This window comes from Hetaerina americana, unplaced genomic scaffold (genome assembly GCF_022747635.1).
Source record: "Hetaerina americana unplaced genomic scaffold, ioHetAmer1.1.p SCAF_82, whole genome shotgun sequence".
NCBI lineage: Eukaryota > Metazoa > Arthropoda > Insecta > Odonata > Calopterygidae > Hetaerina > Hetaerina americana.
The window spans coordinates 1,213,804-1,234,839 of record NW_027287450.1 but is presented as its reverse complement, the minus strand read 5'-3'; the positions used below and the strand labels follow the sequence as shown (position 1 = coordinate 1,234,839).

At 35.5% G+C, this 21,036-nt stretch overlaps 1 protein-coding gene across 1 annotated transcript in view; it reads left to right on the top strand.

Annotated features, from left to right (window-relative positions):
• Art4 (arginine methyltransferase 4) overlaps positions 1–21,036 on the top strand; it is an 81,853-nt gene that overhangs the window by 11,419 nt on the left and 49,398 nt on the right. Inside the window, exons 4-10 of the mRNA XM_071597239.1 lie at positions 5,224–5,439; positions 7,382–7,559; positions 7,866–7,956; positions 8,033–8,205; positions 8,289–8,511; positions 10,530–10,717; positions 12,780–12,869. Of these exons, the coding sequence (XP_071453340.1) occupies positions 5,224–5,439; positions 7,382–7,559; positions 7,866–7,956; positions 8,033–8,205; positions 8,289–8,511; positions 10,530–10,717; positions 12,780–12,869 (1,159 nt within the window). The remainder of the gene's footprint in view (positions 1–5,223; positions 5,440–7,381; positions 7,560–7,865; positions 7,957–8,032; positions 8,206–8,288; positions 8,512–10,529; positions 10,718–12,779; positions 12,870–21,036) is intronic.

The following is a 21,036-nucleotide window of genomic DNA, read 5'->3' as shown; positions in this document are numbered from 1 at the left end:
ACATTAACCATTTAGTAAGTGTTCTGGAAGAAGGTGGGTAGAGTAAGAAGAGCATTGTTTTAACCAATTAAGTGCTTACAAATGGGTGGTAGCTGATGCCCGGCATCTTAAGTAGAGACATAGAGAAAGGACCGGGTCATTGCGGTAAAATGATAAGCATAGATTAGAAACACTTAAATATATGGATGTGGAGAAGAATGGAGAGAATATAATGGACTGAAAGAATAACAAGCAATGAAGTTCTCTGCATGGTAAGGGGAGAAGATAGCTGTTGGGAGAAATTGAAATAGGTTGTGAAAGTGGATGCAGGATATATTGAGATGCAATAGGATGCTCAAGGCACTAGTAGAGGGGAGAGAAGTGTAGTAGCAGGAAGAAAATAAAAGCTAGTTTGGATTAGAGTAATGGAACTAGGAAGTAGGTGGAGCTAAAGAATGAATGAAAACATCAGAATGGATTTGTTGAAGCATCAGCCATTGGGATTGATGATATGTGCAATAGAAAACATTGAAATGCATTATATTTTTGTAAAATTGGTATTTCATATTTTTGAAGTGTTGGAGAAATTGATAGGGTAACTTGCCTGGACAAAAATGTTGGAGAAGATTGACCTACGATTTTCATGTGAGTGTCAATGTAGTTCTAATTGTCTACTACTGCCTTCCCAGCTGGGGCTGTTAACTTGCATGAAATAAATAATATTAGACATTGATATTTTATAAGACATTAAGAATTTGTAATTGAAAAATTGTGTGCACTAATAGGGGAACTGACTTAAATCAAAACGGAATTCTAGACGTGCACTTAGAGAAAGTATCAAGATTTTCCTCGGTATGAAATATACTCTAAGCAACTGCTTTACATCACAACTATATAGTGTGTATGCATTCAATGTAATAATTATCAACATTCAATTTCTAAGGAAACTGGCTCAAACCAAGACATGTCAGTGATATGAATAAATCATTTCCTGATGACAATGCTAGACACTAAAATAAAGCGGCTTATCTTCATTTGAGTTCCCATCACCTGCATAAAATTTCTTTTTCTACCACCTACTCAGCTATGAAAATGGTGAAGTTACAAGATTTCCCTTGCCTTTGTAACATTCAATGCAGCATTTATGAGGGGCGTTCCTTTACAAAAAGCTGAAATATTGCCATCACTTGCAACAAGCACCTCGAGTAGTTTTCACTTTGTGTTCTTTCATAGTTGCGATCATCCCTCGCAATATTAGTTGCGTTTGGTGGCATGCACGTAATAAATATTTCTCCATTATCTGAGACAAGGACAGCCTTTTTGGGGTAACAGGGAGCATTATCTATTGAAAGATTGGTTTTTTAGGAAATTTTTTTTCCCGGATATTTGGGAATAATTTTTGTCTTGAAGCAGTCTAAAAAGCTTACATGATTCACCCAAGAACTTCCTTGTGCTCCATGGTTGTTAGTTTGTTATACTTGGAAGAAACTTATTTGCCCTTCCTATCACCTGAAGTTTCATTCTTTTATCTCCTGATGCATTACCACTTTCTAGAACCGTCACTTAGCATTAAGCAAATTTTTGGATGGGCTCTATTATTTTATGCCAGTTTTATTAACTTTGAAAAGTCCCTCTGCAGATTTTTTTCTTTTCTTAACCCTTTGCACTTGGGTGATTTTTTCTCGATTGCCTTAGTCTACTCGGGATTCAATTTTTTAAATAACCCAAATTTACTAAGCGTGGTACTAGAATGAAAAACTGGAGTTTCTTTTCATACAAACTTATTTATTTGGATTTTTTGCCATAATTATTGATAAATTTATTGATAAACCATAATTTAAACTCTATAATTTTTCATGGTATGATATTTTTGGAAGCATTCACCAACATGAAGACCTGGTTTACATTCACACGTCTCACAGATATATGTCGTCTCTCTTCTTCCTCCTTTAATTTTTCGGTCAGAGCAAACCGCGCAATCTTTATGTTTTTTGTTAGGGTGAGGTGTGATTATATGGAGTTTTTCATCTAAATGTTGCTCTATGCTTGTGGATGGTAATCTAACCCTGGAAGTTTGTGTACCATCTCAGAATTCTCCAACGAGATCGTGTACTAGTTTCTTAACCTTTCATTTCACAACTCACTTTTGTCACTATTATATTTGTTAATAAATTCGTCAGTTTCGATGTAAAATTCTTCGTAGCTGCTTTCTAATTCTTTGGAATACTTATCCATCGTGAGGAGGGGAAAGTCGTTCAGAATGAGCAACTACTAGCTGGCAAAGCATTCGTCCAACTAAAGGGAAAGCATCTGTTGTAAGAGAACCGTCTGTCATTAGGGAAAACACCTGCGTTATGCTTCTAGAAACGTAAGTAAACCTCGGAGACTAAGATAAGGAAGGTTTATTTACCACAGGAGGATGATGCAACCTCAAAAAAGCACGACAAAGGAAAAGTGTCAGGGTTTGAGTTACTATGAATCAATGACTCATGTCTTGGACACTCCTCAAACAATGATGATGCAACCTCAAAAAAGGTAGACTCTAGGAAAAGGCCTAAGGTTCGTATTTTACTATGAATATAATAGATCATATCTTGGACCCTCCTACTCAAGATTCCTGACTATGCAATAGATAGAAAAAGAGCAGGCAGAATGTTTGATGAGACAGCGGACACTAGGAAGAAAAGGAAAATAGAGAGTCCAAACTAGAAAGCAATGAACTAAGGATTAGCTGACTGAGGTAACTTTACATTCTGGCGATCTTTTTTCAGACACCGATAATCTCTAAAAGACATAGCTTTACATTTAGCTGACTTCCAAGTAATGAAAAGCAAACAATACAAATGAAAAAGAACTTAAAATAGATTGCAAAAAACATCTGCGTAGGTGGTGGCATCCTTTGGGAGACTGCATTTATGTCGACGACAACATCATGGGTCGATACCATTCATTTATAAAACAAGCCATGCTATTAATTAAGCTTTAACATTCCTTTTCCTTTCATGTAGATGATTACAAGAAAAGTTATTGGAAAAATAGAAAAAAATCCCAATTCCCCTCGTGGTGAAACTCCGTGTCGAGTGTGGCTTGACATACGAGCTGCCGCCGTTGCTAACCGTGTCGAGTCACACTCGACAACCGAGTGCAAAAGGTTAGCACTTGAAACTCTGCATGAAATATATCAGCAAATTCAACATCGGCAGTTAAGACTTTTCCCACTACTGTCAATTCACTGATTCCATATTGCTTTTGTTTTGTTTTTTAGACCATTATCCACTGTGAAAGTCTCCCTCATCCCCGAAAAAATCATGAAGAAAAAGACCTGAAACAGGTGTCCTTCAGCTTGCTTTTGTTTGAATCACTGCAGCACAGTGTCCAGATTTCCATAGATCTAGTCTTTCATAGATTTTTTTTCCATTCCACTGGTGATGCTGTAACTATCGCAAGTGAACCCAAGAAGTTTAGAAATAATTAGTTAACTAATTGATTCACACTGCTTGATCTAGCAGTATGAATCATAAAGATGAGGGAAAGTTATGTCTTCCTCTCGTGACTACAACACGTGAGAAGTGCAATTCCCATACTTAATAGTCTCTGTTTTCCCCTCTGTGGTCCCCTATTTTAAGGTGGCAGTTGTTTGTGAGGGGGGACCATGCATTTTGGCGACAGAGCAGTGCATAGAATAATATTATGTAGCATTCCCATTGAGAAATATAAATGCAATGCCAGCAACTTTGCCTCATTTTGTACCCAGATTGTGTGCCTCTTCTCATTGACACTTAAGCAACCCATCGCGTTACCGGCCATTCCACCGCTACCACTGATACATAACACGAAAGATTGCTGATGGATAGTCCACAGCCTGGATCATGTGGGCACCAAAAGGATTCTACTCTCTAATATTCTCTCGCTTATCAATATCAAGGCCTCACGGGTCTCAATCAAGCTACAAGGCTATTAACAAAACATGTGAGCTGGCATTGTTTGACTTGGCACAGTTGTGAAAAATATAATAACCCACTAATAATAATGGAAATAGTGACAATAACTAGTGTATAGTGAGGAATTCATTCCAGGGTAGGAATAAATGTGCTGCATGCTGTGGTCAGTGATCAAATGTTTTGGTTTTGGTATTACTGTGTTAGGAGCCTATTTGGCTTCTTATGTTCTGGATAAAACAAAATAGCTGAAAATAAAAGAAATCAAGCTCTACAGTCTCGTAAATTAATAAAATAGAATAAAAACTCTCTAGCCGTATTAAGAAAGCAACACTTGTGGTTGGTCTCTGTTGTGGTATTTCTTTTCCTACAAACCATCACAACAAATTTTGTTTTCATTGGGGGGTGGGTGTTGCTTACTCATTATGGCTATAGGGGTTTTTATTTTATTAAAATAGCTGAAGTTAAATGCATTTATGCAAGTACTTGATCAGGTTTGGGTTTGGAGAGATAATTGAAGATATATAAAAAATGAAGTTTTCCTTCTTAGTTACCGCTCAGAAATGAAACCAGTATCGGGATCAGAGGTGGTGGTTTTGAATGCGTGCAGCCAATTTCAAAGCTCTTTAATAATGTGACAACGGCAAAGTTGAATGTATTTCTGTGTAAATGTATGCCAGTAACCTGTTCTCTGTATAACTTCTTAATAAAAGTCATAATTTCTCTTTGCAGGCATGATCCATTAATCTTAGATATACTTATTATTAAGTTATTTATCATGCAGTATTTGTTGCCAACCCGGAAACAGTACTGGTTGGAGTTTCATGCTTTATTTATTGTTCAACAATTTATATGATAAAGAAATAAATAATGTTTCCCCAAAATTACGCCCACAAGAATGAAACTCTTAAGTTTATCAATGATATCACTTTTCACATACTTTAATTTTTCTTGCCTTATGTCACAGTCAAAATACCCCTTTTAGTGCTTCTTAATTTTTTTATGTACAGATAGTGAGAAGAAACAGTTACTGAAGATGTTGATGTTTTTAAATATATCTGTGTAGCATAATAGTTCCATGGATTGAATTAATTCAGCCATTGATAAGATTCCGGTGGATAGCAATATATTTGTAGATACAGCAGATGTTCCCATGGATCATGCAATTTTGGTGGTTGGCACTCTAACTTGCTTTTACAGTTTGATGGTGATTCAATTTTCTTATCGTTTCATAATGTGCATGTTTATAAAGTCATTCATTCCGATATAAAAGCTTACATGACTCAAAATGTTCCTTTTCTTTCAGTTTTATGGCTACTTATCACAGCAGCAAAATATGATGCAGGACTATATTAGGACCAGCACTTACCAGAGGGCTATTTTGGCGAACTTGGCTGATTTCAAAGATAAAGTAGTCCTTGATGTTGGAGCTGGATCAGGAATTTTATCCTTTTTTGCCATTCAAGCCGGAGCAAGAAAAGTGTACGCTGTTGAAGCTAGCACAATGGCACAGCATGCTGAGGTAAAACATTTTGTGAAGATATTTTGTCTCATTTCTAAAAATTCTGCTGCAAACTCATTGTTTTAAAGCCAATAGTCCTATGACAATTTATGACCCATTACTAATAAGGCTACAGGATCAATTGGCACTCAAGCATAAATCTAAACCATTGAGAATTGATTCTTGTAAATGCAAAAAAATTCTTCATTTTGCAGTAGATTGCTTTCGATATTTTTTCTATAATCTAACCAGAAAGATTCATGAATATAAATTGCATGTATAATATTTTCATTATTCTTCTTTAGTAGCACATTGAAAAGGTCATATATTAAGGGTGGATTAGTTGTAAAAGTATCTGGTCTTACATTTCAACTCTGATAAGTCTTCATATAGTTTTTGTGAAGTAATTGACACTTTTGAGCCATACAAGAGATCTGGAGACCCAGTGAGATATTTCCCAGTATTTGCTAGGGCCACATGTACTTTTGATGGTGATATTCATTTGAAAATCTACGACTGGGTTGAACAAGACTAAAAATTTCATATAGACCATGAACTGTATGACTAGTTATTACTAAACAGTTTAAATATGAGCTCTTGTTAAATTGATTTTCATTGATGTACCATTTTGTGTTTTGTAGCTTTCTGTAAGATGAAAGTAGCATTTGCAAATCTGTAGAAATATTAATCAACTAATGACTCATATGTTAATCTGAAACTCGGAGGTAACTTATGTTTTTGGAGATACAGCCAAAGAGAAGCACATCGGCTTTGAACATGCAACTGCTAAGCGAAACTTCCCTTTTACGAAGGATATCTTTTCTTTCAAATGTTGCATTCAATGTTGCTGCATGGAATGGTTGTTATTACTACCGAAAGTGTAGAACACTTGACATAAGTGTTCCAGTGTTAGTTGGGAACAGAGAGTCCGGATGGGCAGTCTTAAGGAAGAGGAGTCAGGCAAGGTTGTCCTTTATCACCTGTGCTGTTCAACGTATATATGGAGGAAATAAAAGAGGCATGGGAAGAACTGGAGGTAGGAATGAAAGTTGGAGGAGGGGAATTCATAAAATCAGTTTGATTAGCTGTTAGCTCTAGTTTGTCAGTCAGTCAAGGGGTTACAAGCATAGCTGAGTGGATTTGAAATTAATTCTGATTGATATGGGATTAGAATAAATGTAGATAAAATAAAGTTATGAGGTTTTCTAGAAAGAGGAAGGGTAAGCTCAACATTAGAATAGGAGGGCAAAAACTGGAGCGGGTGGAACAGTTTACGTATCTCGGAAGTGTTTTTGACCAAAATGTTCAAAGTAGTAAGGACATAAGGAGAAGAATTCCACTAGGCAAAGGGGCTTTCACAAGGAGGAGGGAGTTGTTGATTGGGACGTTGAATAAGGATGTTAAAGAATGGAAGAAATTTTGATGTGGAGCATAATTTTGTACAGTGTGGAAACATGTTCTCTGGAACGAGATGATAGACGTAGAGTTTAGGCTTTTGAAAAGTAGGTGTGGAGAGGGATGGAGAAGGCAAAGTGGGCAGGTAGGAAAACGAACAAGGATGTGCTAGGGAAGTGGAGGAGGAAGAGTGTATTGATTGGAGAAATCAGCTGACAGGAAAAATAGATGCAAAGCATATTGATTGGCAGTGGGATGCTGGAGACTGATATAGGGGAGAATGTTAGACGAACAAGGAATGGACAAGAATAGGGTTTGGATGTGAACAGGATGAGTAGAGTAAGTGTGCTGAATTGAAGAGGGGCTAAATGTAGTGTTGACGTTTGTGAATTTTGGGAGAGACAAGGGAATTATTTTGTTTCATTGTGTAGTCTGTGTCCATTCAAAATCTACCATAACCGGTAGAGTATCGATAATAATTAATATATTATTTTGTACTATATAATTTGGTAACGCCTGCAATTTTTGTTTACCTGAGTCTTTAAAGTGAAAATTATTCTCTTTTTAGGCTCTAATAAATGATAATAATCTTAAGGGCAAGATAGTAGTAATAGCTGGAAAAATAGAGGAGATAGAGATACCAGAATCAGTGAATGTTATCATATCAGAGCCAATGGGATATATGTTGTATAACGAGAGGATGTTGGAAACTTATCTGCATGCCAAGAAGTGGTTACTTCCTAATGGTGAGTGTTTGTTTTTAATGTTCTTTTGTTACGAATGTGGGAATAAAAATTTGGAAAATTTTATTTTATCCTTTCAAGTTTCCATGAATTTACTTTTATTGGATTAATTAACGACTTTTTGGTTTTAATTGTTGCTTCTGATTTTGTTGTTTCACGGGTCTTTTTAGATAATTGTAAATTAAATATTTTTTGTCACAGCCATGTTTTTTTATCATGTCATGGACTTAAAAAATTCTTTGAGTGCTTCATTAGTAAAAAATGTAATTGAAATTACAGGTTTTCATTTACTAATATACTTTGTTTCAGGTCGAATGTTCCCAAGCCGTGGAGATTTACACATTGCCCCATTTTCTGATGACACTCTATATATGGAACAGTTCAATAAAGCTAATTTTTGGTGAGTCTAAGTGAAGGTTACCTTGAATGATATATTTTTGAAAATGGCCGTGGCTGATTCCCTTTGTCTCCATCAGGTACCAACAATGCTTTCATGGAGTGGACTTGAGTAGTCTGAGGCAAGCTGCAATGAAAGAGTACTTTAGGCAACCGATAGTGGATACTTTTGATATAAGGATATGTATGGCTAAATCTTTGCGACATTCAGTTGATTTCCAGGTTGCAAATGAAACAGACTTACATAAAATAGGTAAATATAAAATATCTGGGTGTATAAAATGTATAATTTGGCATTTGTTTGGTGTGGTTTTTTTAAGGATGTGTGTGTTTCAGAAATTCCCTTGGAGTTTCATTTACTGGATTCTGGTACCGTCCATGGGCTTGCGTTCTGGTTTGATGTCGCCTTCATTGGTTCATCTCAAACAATATGGCTGTCAACCGCGCCAACAGAGAGTCTAACACATTGGTATCAGGTGCGCTGTCTCCTGGAGACACCAATTTTCGTGAAACAGGGACAACTATTGACAGGTCGAGTTCTTCTCTTGGCCAACAAAAGGTGAGCCCAATCACGTATTCTTGTCAAAATTCGTTTACTATCTTTATCAAATGGCTCTTCTGTAATTTTTCAAGTATTGATTGATTGAAACCTAATTCAGATGTTGGCCTTTCGCCTTTCATGCTCTATGTTTAGAAGTTTCATCTGGAGGTTAATCGGTCAATAAGTAGCTAATATGGATAAATTATGGAGAAGGTCTTAGAAACATGTGAACTGAAAGAACCTATTTTTAAATGATATTTTTCTTCCTTGGTGAATAATATGATGAAGTATGGCTGTTTTTGTTCTTAGTAGTGAATTATTTCTTTTTGTTGATTAAAGGATTATCTCTCACCCACGTTTTTAGTGTGGCTGAACACATACAGTTAAATGTTACAGTAATGACACGATTCCCCAACTGTAGGTAGTCAAACATTTCTTGGATTTTATCTTCATTAAGTATCTATTGCTATTAATTAAAGCAGCGGCGCTTCAGATAACCTATAGCATGTGAATTTCTTTAGAGTCACGGTGTATAAAATATGCAAGTGAGGGTTCATATGAAATAATGAGGACTATGTGGGACCTCAACTGAAATGGGGAAAGGTATACATGTATGCCCTGTACTAGCTGGGTGTTATTCATTTGTAGAACAAGCATCAGAGAAAATAATGCCAAACACTACTCATGATTACGCCTAGTGCATCTCTTATCTCAGTGCTTCTAAACCCGAACTGTTCTGCTTTTTTTTATTTGATTTCCTCACGAGTCTTCCATTTGATATCCTCATCAGGATCTTTACTGCATGCAAGGACGTAATAATCTTTCAATCTTTTCCTTACTTCATGGTCTGCACCACTTTTCTTTTCGTGGGTTTTTTTTCTGTTTGTGAAGTCCTATGACCACCCTCTCCTTTGTTATTTTCATTTATTAAGAATGTTGTCCCTCATCCCATTTCCTATCATGTACTTCCAACATCCCCACTAGTATCTGTTAGGAATTGTTGATTTTGGTTATGTGGAAGGAGAGTATGGCAGGATGGATCATTAATTTGGTCCAGTGCTTCAAAAATATTTACAAGAGAAAGAATTAGATAAAGAAAAAACTTTCTATGGTAAAATGGCAGTGGAGCCTTTGTCTTCCATTGTAATTATGATCCTTTTTTTTTTAATTTTAACTAGTGGAGGGAAACTTGCTGCAACCGAGGTTAGTGAGTAAATTAACGGATCGCGGAACAGTTTTTTTCAGTATTTTGTTCATAAAGAGGATGGGTATTTCAAAGAGGTGGTAGGATGGAAGTGGAGTTGGGGTGTTTTTAGAAGGTGGTTGAAATTTTATAATTGTATGATTGATTGAGGAGGAATTAAGGGCAGTGGGATTTCCAGAGAGCATTCCCAGTGCTCACCTTATGAGTCCGGGAAAAAGAGAGCCTTCTATTAAGAAGTGATTATCGTCTGATGGATGAGAGCCAAGGTTGATGGCTTTGATAGTGAAGGGAAGTGGAGTAAGATGTTGGTGGTAAGAGCGTGGGGTAGAGGAGAGGGCCGGTTGCATACTTGTTCCTCTTATGTAGACCTCATCACTTAAGTGCGGGGGTGCCAAACAAAATTTACCTGTTAAGTATTGTGGCAGTGGAAAATCTGTACCGAAAGAAAACAAGTGGTCTTATCAATAAAACAAGAGTTCAAATTTATTATTCAAGTAGAAAAAGGTGAAATAGCCAAAGAATTGGTGTTCGGGGTGCAGGCAGTTCTATATGTTCTGTTCTTCAACCCACTGAATATTTCAGTTTGAAGATAATTTTTTTTAAATTGCTCGTGCGTTTTATTGCTATGACAACATGAAAGAGTTGCAGCACTTCATTAATAGTCTGAGTGAATGATGTGATCTGTGTATAAATGCTGCTCTACATAATGCTATATAATTACTTTATATAAAATTAGGTCATTATAAAATTAAGTTCCCATTTCATAGACTGTCTTAACTCTGGAAGGATATGAGCTGCTTTAACTGGAAAGGGCTTATCTTTTATTTTGCAGACAAAGTTATGATGTCACGATTGAACTTTGTGTGGAAGGTACTGGAACAAGATCGTCTAACACCCTCGATTTAAAGAACCCCTACTTCCGGTACACAGGACAGGCTCCCCAGGCACCACCTGGACAGAACACTACTTCTCCTAGTGAAAACTATTGGAGTCACCTTGATGCTCAAGGGGCCAGACAAGGTTGGTATTGCACATCCCAAGATAATATTCCAACTAGTCATTTCTAACTACCACCATGTTATATTTGGTTTTACTTCAAGCGATCTTTTTAACATCATGCTGAATTATGTGAAATCAGTTTCCAGGGTGGAAACTAGCTTGTTGAATTAAGTTGTTGTCAGGGTTACAATGCATAGACAAATGGATGGTGGCAATTCTGCTCATGTTACCTACTTGTAGATGGTAGTTAATTTCTTATTCATTTCATTGTAAATAATATAACCACTGTCAAAATGTTCAAGCAATTACTTCATGTTAATTTGAAAACTGCAGGGCATTCACATAAATTTGCTTCTTAAAGAAGCTCTCTGCATTTCAGTTGAATGCTTGGTATTCTGAATCAGAAATATATTCACTTGGTTTCCTGCACATTTTCAACTTTCTACAATCTGGGTTTTGTTATGGCACAACGTCATTAGGTCTTGTTGTTTCTGGTGAAATTCTGTGGGAACCTGATTTATGTAAAACTTAAAATTTCTGGAAAACTAGGCGAGTGCTGTTTAACATGAAGCAATGTAACCCAGTGATGCTCAATACTGTTGCTTTAATTTTACTCGCATTATGATTGCATGCATTTTCCCTTTTGAAAGTTTTAGAATAGGAATTTTTAATTCACTTGGAAATTGAATACTCCTGTTGCAGTATATCTCAAGTGTCATGATTTAAAAAATTATGTGTGTATGGAAAAGACTCCTACGTACATAATTCTCTTGTTCAATGGACTTATTTTTGGCATTTCATTCTAATGATCTAAATGATGTGATAGTGGTATGGCATTGTCGCTCAGAACTATCAAAATTGCAGAGATGCCTTTGTGTAATTTACATTTACTATATTCAGAGACCTTAACAGTTGTACTTAGCAATGGATTCTTTAAAACAATATGAAATTGCTCAGTCCTGTGGTTTTGTTCATGCTTATTAAACAGTCTCAATTTCAATTCATTTTCAAACTGCAAGGCTGAGGTGCTTTGTATATGGATTCAAGCATGTTAAGGTAACACTCCCTCTCCCTAAAGCTTTCTGTTAAAATCACACCGCGTGAAATTCAATTCAATCAGTATGAAGAGAAGAAATGTTGGCAAAAGTGTAGAATGATAGGGCTTACACACTGCTCCAACTATGATAATTCCCAGAAGTCATTCATCTTTGAGTCTTTGACTTGTACCATGCTTTTTGTGGATCTGAATGGAATAAAGAGTCTCAAAAACAGGACAGGTTCAGAAATATGTGGCATGGGTTGCACTCATAACAAAAGGGATTGTATATGTACATTATTATAAATTTTGGCATTATCACTTCTCTTATTGTCAATTATGAGTACTGAAAGCATTGATATGTAGAAGTTTCCATCAGGTCACCCTTATTTAATGAGTGCTTGGTTTTTTTCTTGCAAGATAACACCACTTTTGAATGGAGGCTTTTCTCTCTTAGCAATAATTTTATCTTCCCATAAATTTAAGAATAGGCATTGCATACAAGTCTCATCTATTAAGTTACATATTGTGCTCACTAATGAATTAGCAAAAATGCTTTTCAGTTCTAATTTTATGATGATGCTTTGCTACTGAAAGTTTATGAGTGGTCATAGTCAGGTAGGATGAAGGAGGAACGAACGTTTTCTTGTATGCTCCATAGGATGATCTGATACTTATGTTTATCGCTGGAGAAAGCAGATGTATCACACACTTTGACATTGAAATTGTTTTTGGTAGCTCTGTGTGATGATGATGCTGTGCTAATAGCTACCAATGGTAGCACTTAAATTCCAGAAGTTACAAAAATTTCCAATTTCATGTGTATAGTATCATAAAATAAGCCAAGAGCTTCTTCACAGAGAAAATGCTTATTAATCATAATGCAAAGACATTATAAAGAGGGGAATGCACTATTCTTCAGTAATGCAACTACAATACCAAGGAGAGAATCAGAAATTAAAGAGATAAACACTATGATATGGAATCTGAATGCCCTTGCTCATGCGAGAAAATTGTTTGTGATGAGTTTATTTTTGTTTCCAACAGCAGTGAATATGGTGAACGGGATATCCGTCAATGGACTGGGGGAAGTGTCCATAGATGCCAGCCAAACTGCTGCAAATCTAATAGGACTAGGTAAGTATCTGCAGTTTACCTAATAACTTCTAATTTGAAATTAGTCTTTCTATGGATGATGTTTAAAAAAACCCAAATAGTTGAAACTAATATTTTTGGTTGGTTAAATCCATTGAAATTGAACTGTCTAGCATTCCTCTGGTGTAGCAGGTGTACAAAATGTTTATGGGTGGCTATAAAATATTTTGTATGGAAAATGAGTGATGCCTTTGAAATATGATTGGAGTTAATTTATATTAATTGTAAAAATTGGAGGGAAGTATTGCACTCTTTTGAATTGTAGCGCGATGGTGATGTTATGTGAAACGGTCAAACTGAGAAGTCATATTTATTTGAATGGCAAATGAAATGGATAATTCTGGATTCTTGAATCACCCATTGGTGTTTTATATATTTAAATAACAATTACAACAAAAATAAAATATTAATTAAAAATATGAGTGCGATGAATTTTTAAGAACAGTGCATGAGTCCATGCAAGCTACCAAGTTCAGTGAGTGTTGCTATAAATGCACTCTGGCATCTGTGTGTCATTCAACTTTGCCAATGCCTCTCAAGCTTTGTTTAGAATAAATGAATTAAATTTGTGGAATGAGATTTGCACAAAATTGTTGGCCAGCAGAACCTATTTCCGGCAATAAATTTACTTTATGGCAATTATACTATATTTTAAACTTCTTGTATCAACAAGAACTTCCAGGGAAGAGACCTCTGTTGATGGCTGTAGATGTTTTTTCATTCACATTTTTAATAAGCTTAATGCATTGTCACATATGATGGCTTATCTCAGTGACACATTCTTTTCTATTTTTGACAGTGTACAGTAGTTATTCTACCTAACTCAAATGAACATTTCATTGGAACATACTTTTAACTTTCACACCAGGAGAAGTTCCGCTAACAACAGTTCTTATTCTGTCCACATATATCATGTGTTTTGAATTGTAGATTCATTAGCCGCATATTCTTGTTATAGAATCATGAATTTTTTGCCCGGTTTCAAAGTTGTCCAAGATTTCAATTTCATGGCTTCAATTTTTCTTTTCCGAAAGGCATGTCTACACATTGTCATTCCATTGTGAATGATTCTTAAAGATTATTGAAAGCAGGAGAGGTAAGAAATGTTAGAGCAGTAGCTAATGCTCTGACACAGAATGCATATTATGGATGAAAGACTGTTAAACGATACCAATATATACTAGCTTCTGGTTACATGCTACCATAGCCCCCCTTCGGGTTCTTCCTCAAAATTCAGAAGAAGGGTAAATTTTTTTCGACTGTAGCCTGTCTCTGTTGAGGCTATTAAATATTTGCAGGGGGGAAAAGGGTTTCCCAGACTATACCAAGGTTGAAATGATAAATTATCCAGTTAACACATAGTAAATAACATCGCCCTGTAGTAATGAGGGAAAGAGTTACTGCATATATCCCGGCCTACTAGATACACCTGCAAATACGATGCTTCGTTATATTTAATTAAATATTAAATTTGTGAAAAATATTTGGATCAAACAGGGAAGGAACAAAGTATTTTAATGTCAACACTTGATACAAAAAAAATGAAATTATTACTTTAAAAAACTAGCAGCTTTATCAAGAGTTCTAGATTATCGGAAATTCATCATTGCGTCTGCTAAATCATTTCCATAGTTATTTGACTTTCTTCGTACGCAGTGTCATATTCAGTTCCATCTTGTGAACTGCTGATTCCACAGTATCAAAAAGATATTATGGTAGTTTTTTTACCCCCATTTTAACTCTGCCTGGACTTTTTCAACCATTCACTTACACTAGAAATTGATTAGTTTCATTCTCTCTGTTGGTGTGAAGTAATTAGTTTGTGCCATATAACCTATTCTTTGTGTTTAAGTGGCAGTTTTTGTGATATTGTAGTACTGGAACACACCATTTGTCTTCACGAATCACTCACACAATAACATTGTCCCAGAAAAATCGACAATTGAACTAATCATTGCTAATTTTCTCACTTCAATTGAACTCATTTTTGTTGAAACAGTAATCCCTTTTCTTGTTGTGATTTAATATTCAGTTCTTAACCTGTTCCTCAAACTTTAGACATTTATCAGTACATGAAAATTGGGTATTTTTACTCTCGAATTGGTTTGGAGATAAAGTGTATTTGCCGATTGATGACATCCAAGAGCTTTTATTTGGAAATTTTTAGGAAGTACTTAAAAAATTAAAATTCTAATACTTATTACCTACTCAAAATAGTTATCTTATTGAAATATGTAATAAAGGCAACAATTGTCAATGCCTGATAAGCTTAAACTTGGGGAAAAAATGCGTTGTATTTTTTCTTGCCAATCTAGTTGTGTAGCTCAAAGGTACCCTATGAGATGAAGGCTGGTTTCAGCACTCATTTTGGAGCAAAAAAGTGCATCTTATGGACTTGGAAATATAGTAATTTCTTCATCAACCCACCCAAATTGGCAATGGTTAGAAAAATCTGTATACGGTGTCCCTATTTTACAAAATAGCTTATTTGATAGTTTTCTTACATCATACTTTGAGTTCAAAGACTTGGTTAATTGAAAAGGTGCAATGTGGTTCATAACTAAGATGCAAAATTTTAAATGTTGTTTCTGGCCCATTGCTTAAAGACATGTCCCACTGAAAAGGGCCCTCAGGCATGTTATGAAACTTAGTAAGCAAAAATAAACCGTAACTTGGCTAAACCATGTCATATGGCCTGACACTATGCAAGGGTTCAGTGTGTATATGTATTTGTGGATGAAATTTAGCCATTCAGATTCAGAAATTAATTTTTTTTGGATTGCTGACAGCTTTTACTTAGGGCCATAAATGTAAAGAATGAAACTCTCTCTAATTAAAACTATCCTTGATGATTATATGGTTTTAGTAGAACTACTACCTTAAATTAGTTAATTTTTTGGTTTGAATGTTATATGAATGCTATTAAACATTGTGGCTATGACCATACTAAGGCTGTAATATTGACTATAGGTCAATACTTTTATACATTTTCACCACTCAGCTTTTTTCCGCCCATCCAAAAATTACCAGAACTCTATTCAGTACTCTGTGAGTACTCGGAGCTAAAATATTCAGAATTTATCATGAAAAGTAATCAAGTATCTCACTTGATTTCAGGTTTTCTATTATTTATGGTGTGTTATTTATATTTAGTCATTGCAGTTAGCTCATTTGTTAGGTGTTTCTTTTAATTGAAACAATTGTCAATGCAAGGAGGAGATTGGTTAATTTTGGGCATCTATTTAGGACTTCAATATATGCGGACGGACAAATTAATTGCACTGCGTAGTGATTTGCTCATGCCCACTCTTAGAGGTAGCAAATGACTCTCCTGCTAGTTTGATGATTTTGTCACATTTTTTAATTCAGTTTCCATTGTTTACTAGCTAGCATGGAAGAGATGCACAATATTGCATACAAAATGCAAATGATGCAATAGTATGAATTGTATAACTGGAATGAATCATCAGGCAATTTTCAACAATTAAAAATGCCTACAATTAAAATGTCTGTATTTATTATTAAATGAATCTTTTTACTTTTGTAAAAAAGCAGCAAAGTGGTTGTCATTTGTATGAGGGCAGGCTGAAAACTAATGCACACATGCTTGTTGACCACAAACAAAATGACTTTCAGAATCATGGTGGCGTGTGGAAGTAACATTCCCCCTCAAAATGCATGCACAGGTTTAAGGTTGTTTCATTCATCCTGTGTATTTTCAAAAAGCAGAAGTATTGAGTTGTATTCTAGTGCTATGTCAACGCAAGTTAAACAGTGTGCTGTTGGGGAATTTTTAACTGCTGAATAAGTGACTCCTACAGAGATTCATCGTTGTTCAAAGGCTGTTTATGGTGACGATGCTGTTGATAGGTCTACTGTAAATGGATGGGTAGTGAAATTTCGTGGTTGCAAGCCCGTAAAGCCATAATTGTGAATGATACTTCTTTTGACTGTGTTTTGGGATGGCAAATGGCCTCAATATTGGCATACGAGTCAGCTTGCTACTTAGAGGACATTCTGGGTCTCCTGTAATTTCCCCTGTAATTATGACTAAGGCTTTGCAATTGAAATTCTGAAGATGTTTATGGAGCTCGTACCATCCATTCCACAATGGCTCTTACAAGGACTCTTGTTCAACAGGATAATGCACAAATGACATAGCTTCTGGTGTGATATGATGAAATTCAGTCATAATGGCCAAATAGTAGAACTTTTTCGCCGAGTAATAGTGTAACTAGTAGGTAGGATCTAGTAGTAATAAGGACTTGAGGTTCAGACCTCGAGAAGAGTAAAGTTTAACCTCCCTGCAAGACCATAATATTGTAGAGTGTATTACATATTATTCTGAGAATGCCGCCTGTGGTTCTGAGAAGGAACCTTAAAGAGTTGTCATTTGCAAACTGTTTGAGAGATAGTTGAGGCTGATATTAGTGGAATTCCATGGCAGTGTACATGGAAGAATCAAAATTTTGCATTTCGACAGGATAGAATTTAAGTCTGTGAACTATTTTCACAGCCCAGATAATACTATAGTGTAATGAAACTAGTCAACAGCAATACAGTTTATATTGTGGAAACTGTTCCATTATTAGTATGGGAAAACCAAGCCCCACTAGTTGGGCATTTTCTGTAAAACTAGATGATATCGTTTGGCATATTCTGCTACATTTACAAAATCAGTTTCTCGATTGAGACTTACTTTTCAAGAAATAAAGTCTGCCTGAAAAAATTGTCAGTGTGAGCATGTACAAGGGTTGTTAGAAAAAGAATCATCTTTTTTTATCAGCATACCTGCTGATAAAAATTGATCCTTCAAATCCTCCAAATTTTGATGGCCCTTCTCAAAGCAGTCCCCATTGGATATAATGCACACATCCAATCTTTTTCTCCTTCCTCAAACATATGCTTAAAGACATTTGGTGGACACTTCGTGACGTAGGCAAAATTACCTCAGGAGCCATCATCACTGCTGCTGCTGATGATGAAAAATGCTTTCCACTTTAATGTTTATTAATGTAATGGAACAGATTAAAGTTGCATGGATGTAGATATGGACAATAGGGAGAATGAAGAACACACTTAACATTAATGTCATGAAATATTTAAGACCAACCAGTATAAGAACCCTTGGGGAGGTATTTAATTCTTCAGTTCAGCGTACACATTCCATTTTGGCACTCCCTGTGCAGTAAGTGTTCAGGAGGGAATTGCTCTTTTTCCAAAAATTCATCATTACGCACCTTTTAAAGTTTAATTCTAATTGCCGAGTGTCTCACCAGTGTTGTATAATGTTCAGGTCATCTGATAAAGCTGCTGTCCCAGGGTCACGGATAGCACGGTAAACCACTGCATCATCGGCTAATAAGCATATCTTACTAGTGACTGCATGGTGAATATCATTGATGTAAAGTAGGAATAAAAGTGGTCCAATTACAATTCCATGGGGAACACCTGAAGTGACTTCTTCTGCATTTGAACTCAATCTATGACTACTCTTTGAAGCTGACCATTTAAAAAGTCTGTGATTCAACCACACGATCTTTTTATCTATACCATATACTTCTAGTTTATTATGAGGTACTTGGTCGAAGGCTTTCTTCTAGAAAAATTGCCTCCACTGGAATATCCCAAAATAAGAATATCATGAACTAAAAGTGCCAGTTGTCTCGGAGGATCTACCCTTTTGGAAGCCGTGCTGATTTTCCATTAATGACTCGAGATTATCAAGATGTCTCACGATCAAAGTAGCAATTAAATGTTCCATAACCATGCACAAAATGGTTGTGAGAGGAATAGGCCTGTAATTACTCAGTTCCTCTTTGTCTCTAGTTATATTGATATTACGTTAGCTGTTTTCCAATCTCTGGGAACCTTGTGATCAACCAGCGACTTCTTAAATATGATTTTTAGATACGGCAGATTTCTGAAGCTGGGTCCTTCAATATATGAATAGGTGTGACAATGGGCCCAGTGGACTTCTTAGGCTTAATAATTTTAAGCAAACATTCTAATTCATTATATGAGGTTTCAATTTTGGGAATTGGTTGACCAGATTTGGTAAGCTATCAGAGGCATTTGGTGAGACATCGGTGAAAATGCTTTGATAGAGGCAAATTAGTAAGATAGCCTTTTCCCAACTGCTGGTTACTCTTTTGCCTTTATCATTTTTGAGTTAATTAACAGTTGGCTTCTTTCCCGGAACTTCTCTGACGTATGACCAAAATGCTTATGGATTCTCTTTCAAATTTTTTGCTAATCTTTTCCGGTTGAATTCGCTTAATGCTTTCCGAAATTCCCTCTTAGCAGTCACCATAGATATCTTATCTCGTGATAATAAAGTAAGTGATCTCAATTCTTATGTTGCTAGAGGCATCATCCTTGCGTTGTACCATCTAGGGTCCCTGTTGTCTGTTGTAAATTTAATTTTAAATGATCTCCAAGAGGTGGTTGAACATATCCTCAATGTGTCAGTGGTTACACTCTTTCTTAAAGCTTACGAATTGACTCAGTAGCACGCACTTTACACCAATGTAGTCCCCTACTTTAAACCAGTAAATTTTGCTTTTAGGCTTATTATTTCGGACCCCATGTGGTGAAACTTAACATTTAAAAGATTGGTAGTAGTTGATCCACCATTGTGGAAACCATACTGGCAATCAAATAAGAAGGTATTAACATTTGAATAATTCTTTTATGCAGGGTTAATTCAAAGGGCTTGAAAAACACTCAAAACTTATATGGGTCTTGAATTTTTAAGTTTTCATTAGTTTTATCACCACATTTAAATATTGGACTGGGTTCTGAGTTCTTTCATTCATGAGGAAATGTTAAAGTTTCAACTGAAAGGTTAAGTTGAAGTGCAGTCAATCAAGTAATTTGTCACGATATGACTTTACAATATGAGGTGGAATATTATTTAGTCCCAACTGTCTTCTTGGCCCTAAATTTCTTAATTGTAAAGATTATTTCATCTTTATTTGTAATGAATAACTTCAAAATAATAATTTGTAATTTCACCTATAAAAATATATGTATGAATACAAAGTTTAATTTTGAAGCTAGGCATCATGTAAAAAATCCACAAGTTACTCCTGAAATGATAAATTTTCTTTAGCTATAACAGTAACATTTATATTAGGTAGGTTATAGTAATTAATTGGGTTAGTTGATCGACAAAAATGTATCTCTTTTTGGAACAAAGACATTGAATATAATAATGAAATACAGATGCAATACTCTGTGGGTTACTTTAGTGAAAGAAAAATTGGAAAAATTGAAACTGCCTCAATGGAACCCTTCTTAGTCAAAATCAATGATAAGTTACGCTTACAAAGTTCTAAATACAGACCTTGGAAATTACCCTGCCTAGAATTAAATAGCTCCAATCATTAATAGGAGACGAGGAAAGGAATATCATGATGTGAAAATTTTCCATGCCATTTCAGTTACTAAGCTCAACACTAATCTATCAAACCAACCTTTGGGTTGATAACTGTAGTTTTTAGTCAGTAGGAGGCACATTTGTAGCAATTTTACAACTATCCCACATCACTTAAGTCAACATGGAATGGTAAGGATTAACTGCCATCAGTAGGTGAATTTTTTCAGTTGCAAGTAGGTTACGAGATATACTTGATAAAATGACATCCAACATCTTGGAGTTGCTAAAATTTGGTAGCTGAACATATTAATCTCTTGCATTGAAGATGAAGTTAGGAATGTTGAAAATCCCCTAATATTATAGCATAGTTATTGTAAATTATACTATAGGAGTTTTTAGTAAATATCTCAGGTCATTAATGAGGTGGGAAGGAGCCTAATTGAAGATTGCTACTTCTTCCCCTTTTTTGATGTTTTCATCCATATATTCTCTCTCTCTATACTCACGATCTCTCCTGGGTGAAACATATATGGGGAATATGTGGACAAGCTAACAAAAAATTAATATTTATTAGAAGAGTAGTTAGTAAATGTGATGAAAAGTTCAGAGAGAAATGTTATTTCTTGTTGGTTAGGCCTTAATTAGAATATGCTGCAAGAATATGGGATCCTCACGAAGTTGGATCAATTGCTGATTTGGATCGCATGCAGCATAGAGGAGCTACATTTGTGAAGCGTTGTTATGATAAACTTGCATAAATTTGTAGGA